Here is a 4130-nt window from a genome sequence, read left to right as displayed (position 1 = left end):
ACAACTTGATGTCATCAAACCAATTTAACCAATCATATTTGAAAGAATTTTTTTTTCTAATATATAAATGTCATAAATAAATGTTAAAACTTTATAAAGATGCCAATTAGGTAAAAATTATTACTTACTTTTATAGAGTAAATTATTTAATAAAATTTTAAAGTATTATGAAGTTACTTATATTTTTAATTTTTAACTTAAAAAGAAGACAACTGGCAGGTATCAAGATGAATATTGCAATTTAAAAAATATATTTTAAAGTAGAACATAAATTTTATGAGACCAACTTTTGAAACTCTTGTTTTGGATGAAATCTGACTCTTTTTTATTCAGTCCATAAAGATAAAAACATTCGCTGTAACGCTGAAGGAAACTGAACCATCGCAATTCTCGTTTGTAGAGAATCTCATCAAGCATTGGGCGACCACTCTTCTGAAGTGACCAAAGTCGATACGCGGATGCCCGAGAAAAAATAATTAAAAATCATCATAAGAACAGAATAAAGAGATAAAGCGAATTGATTGTCTCAACCTCGACGAAAGGAACCTAATAATAATGCCTTAATCTGAGAAGTTATAAGAGAAACCAAATCCCTCTGATTTGTATGACGCATTGAATCATCCAAGCTAGAACTGGGTGTTTTAGAAGGTATTAAGCTCTTACTATGATTTACCAGAAAAAAATGTATTACATGAGCGTGCCTTATTATTTTTGTGTGTTTTTTTCAACGTGTTTTTTAAATGAAAATTTCGGGTTTCTTCTTAATTCTCTCTTTTGTATTAATAGTACTCGTTTGGTATTCACATTTCAGATATACACAGTTTTACGAAATGTATGAGATCCAGTTTGGTTAATGTAAGTATTCGGAGCATGAATAGGGTAGATGATGGAAATTTAAGTTGTCCTGATTGAAAGGAAGGGTTCTTTAGTTCAAATCTTGGTACTGCTTAAAATTGAGTAGAGCTCTGTTTTCTTAAGATATATTAGTAAATATAAATATGATTTTATTTAAAATGCTTTTGAATATAATTGTGTGAGTTATTGTTTTATCAATATTTTAGATTATATTCTATTTTAATTCTTATGATTTCTAGTTTCATTAAATTTACTGATAAATTATTATACTTTATTTCTTAGAATTTATATATTTTCTTCTTGTTATTCATAGATCAAGAATTGATGTTTTTGAAATAATGATGGAATGTTTGCAAGCTTTCTATCATTATGAAGATGGATGATTGTGATTCAAAATATCGTACTTTTGTTAAATGGTCATAAAATTAAATTATAACATGAAGCTCTTTCAGAATGTTTACACAATCTAATTCAGAAAACAGTAATAAATATTAAAAATTAAATATATGATAACAATTTACAAAATATAAATTGAAAATACAAACATTAGTAATTCTAAAAAGATCCATGATTCCAACATCTCTTAGTATTTTTTATGGAAATTACAGGGATATGTGCTGAAATTCATTTTTATTGAAATTCCCTTTAGGTATCGGTAGTGATGACTGAAATCTGACATGTATGGCTTGATTTCTAGAATAAAAGTGTTAAATAGTTAAAATTGACTTAGTTTAGTTTCTTGCTTTACTTGATTAGTGAGTTTAGTTTCTTGCTTTACTTAATTTGCTTAGTGTTTGATTAAAAAAGGGATTAATTTTCAGCATCTCTTGTCATGATTCAAATTCAAAGCAGGAAGAAGGACGTTTAGCTCTCTAATCGATTATTAATAGCTGGGTAATAAATTCTCCCCCATCCATATAATCTATACTTTAGGTAACCCAAGCAAGCTGATTAAATGGAGATTGGACAATCAAACAGATTTTTGTGTTTCCGAATCTCAGAGATATTTGTCTTGTAGCAGCTAACAATGGCGAAAAAGAGTAAGAAGAAGGGCGCAAAAGAATGGTACATAGAAGTAGCAGATCCAGAGCAACGTTATTCATGGTTTGATGATGTGAAGGGCAAGTTTGAATTTTTCAGTCCTGAAGCCGAAATGGCAGATAACAAGTCAGGAAAGCTTTCATCTGTCTCCATTAACAGAGTACCCATGTATCTCAAAAGCTTAAACAGGGATGTATATCTACCTCGGGTCGTCTCTTTAGGCCTTTTTCATCGCAGGATTTCTCAGCCGCTCTCCGAAATAGAGTTATACAAAGTAGACGCTGTAAACCGGTCTGTGAGGAGGCTCCCACAAGGCCAGCAGCACGCACGGTTTCTAGTCGAAGGAGTGCAGAAGTTGCTTCCAGAAATTAGAGGAAGCTATGAAGGAGAAACAGAGTGCGAGGAAGAAGTCCTTCCTTGGCTCTTCACTCTGGACGGATGCTTCATTCTAGAGACTCTCAGGCTTCTCAGCGATGAATCACAATGGAACAACAATGCTGATTCACAATGGAAGCTTGATCCTGTTTTTAGTCGAAACAGGGTCCGCTCTTGTCAATTTGATATCTTGACTGATCTTATATTGCTTGAGAATCAGGTCCCCATAGTCCTCCTCCTTGCACTGTTGGAGATGGAGGACAAATTAACAGAAGAAACAGCGAGGACAGAGCTGCTCAGAATGATATGTGACGGTATAGTTGCCCTGGTTCACCCTTTTTCATATTCTCTGCAGCCAAAAACAGGGGAAACAGGGGAAGAGCATAAAGAGCGTGAGGGAAAATTGAGAGAAGCCCTCCATGTGAAGTACAAGGATCTACACGAGTACAACCACATTTTGGGATTTCTTCATGATTTCATTGTGCACGAGTCCGAGACTACCCATGAAGGAGAAATGATAGAAGGTGTGCGTATTACAATGCCAGAGGCAGAGCAACATCGTCGTCATCGCCATCGTTTTCTGCATCATCATAAGACGGCTCATAAAGCGAAGAAAGAATCTCATTATCATTACCTGATGGCTTCTGCAACAGAATTATATAGTAGCGGAATGAAGATGAGATCGTACGAGGGCGTTCCGTCTGCCAATTCCCTCCGCTTCGACAAGAAAAAGAAGACTCTGTTTCTGCCAGTGATATGGGTATCTGATACAACAGAGATGATCTTCAGGAACCTCATGGCGGTGGATGTGTGCCATGAAAAGGAACTCAGCGTGATTTCGGAGTATGTGTTTCTGATGAATAGCTTGATCCAGTCTGAGAAGGACGTGGCTTTGCTGAGGAAGAAGGGAGTAATTCAGAGCTCCATTGGGACTGATGAGGAAGTCAGTTTCCTCTTCAATAGTCTGTGCAAAGGTGTTAATTTTACTTTCGCTGATGAAGATAAGTTTATGGGTTTGAAGATTGATGTGAATGAATGGTACAGGCGTCAAGTTGCGGTGCAATTCAGTGAGTTTATGGAGAAGAATCCAAAGTTTGTGAAAGTGTTCACTATGTTCTGGGGGATTGTTCTTGTGTTGGCAGCTGCAGCGCCTTCACTTATGACAGTAATCAACAAATTCTATAACAACCACTGAGGAGGAGGAATGTTAAGAGTGATTAAAAGGAAACAAGAATGGTTAAAGTATGACCGGAACATATCAGAGCTGTATTGTCAAAGAGTGTTTCTAATGCAGAGCAGGTCATAGCTAACAAGGTAAAGCTGAAAAATTCTTATTGCAAAATGTTACAGCCACTACCATTTTATCAGCTGATCATGCATATACTTGTGATTTTGTTTCGTTATTCCCAGGTTAATCAGATAATGTGTGTATGAAGCAGGCATCATTTAGTTCCTTTATGTATATACTATGCATAGAGGAGAAAGTTGCATCATGTGTATTCACATTGGATACACCATAAATAATACATATTTTATGCATACGTTGTATCCATGAGTTACATACTATGTGGTTTTGTGTACACTAATAAAATGATGTTATCATTATATTAATATTAGAGTTTGACCATTGTTTATGGATGAAATAGGAGGTGTATAATTAAATGATAAGTATGATTAAAAAACAGGTTACTAAAGTCTTTCAAATTTTAGGGTAAATTATTGATACTTTGATTCATAAAAAGGGAGATGTAGTCAATATCATAGGAAGAGAAAATTTTATCTATAAGTTTGTAGCATTGTAATGTTCCTTTTTCAAATTTTATCATTTGTCCAAGTCTAAAGGGGGAAATGTTTAATCC

At 34.5% G+C, this 4130-nt stretch overlaps 1 protein-coding gene across 8 annotated transcripts; it reads left to right on the top strand.

Moving 5' to 3' along the window:
* The first annotated feature begins 598 nt into the window (after positions 1-598).
* LOC149536661 (putative UPF0481 protein At3g02645) lies at positions 599-3810 on the top strand. Of its 8 annotated transcripts, none has more exons than XM_089806892.1 (4): positions 599-648; positions 812-855; positions 1708-1749; positions 1877-3810. In XM_089806892.1, the coding sequence occupies exon 4, from the start codon at positions 1883-1885 to the stop codon at positions 3464-3466; it is 1584 nt and encodes a 527-aa protein (XP_089663018.1). In that variant the 5' UTR covers positions 599-648; positions 812-855; positions 1708-1749; positions 1877-1882; the 3' UTR covers positions 3467-3810. The 8 variants fall into 8 exon arrangements, with proteins under 8 accessions (XP_089663018.1, XP_089663017.1, XP_089663024.1 ...); XM_089806891.1 differs by having other exon boundaries at positions 607-648; positions 1705-1749; XM_089806893.1 differs by having other exon boundaries at positions 614-648; positions 1677-1749.
* Positions 3811-4130: the final 320 nt, after the last annotated feature.

Source organism: Cupressus sempervirens, chromosome 10, assembly GCF_028749045.1.
Source record: "Cupressus sempervirens isolate cs-2001-9-10 chromosome 10, ASM2874904v1, whole genome shotgun sequence".
NCBI lineage: Eukaryota > Viridiplantae > Streptophyta > Pinopsida > Cupressales > Cupressaceae > Cupressus > Cupressus sempervirens.
The sequence above is the reverse complement of the archived record's forward strand: the minus strand, read 5'-3'. Positions and strand labels throughout refer to the sequence as shown.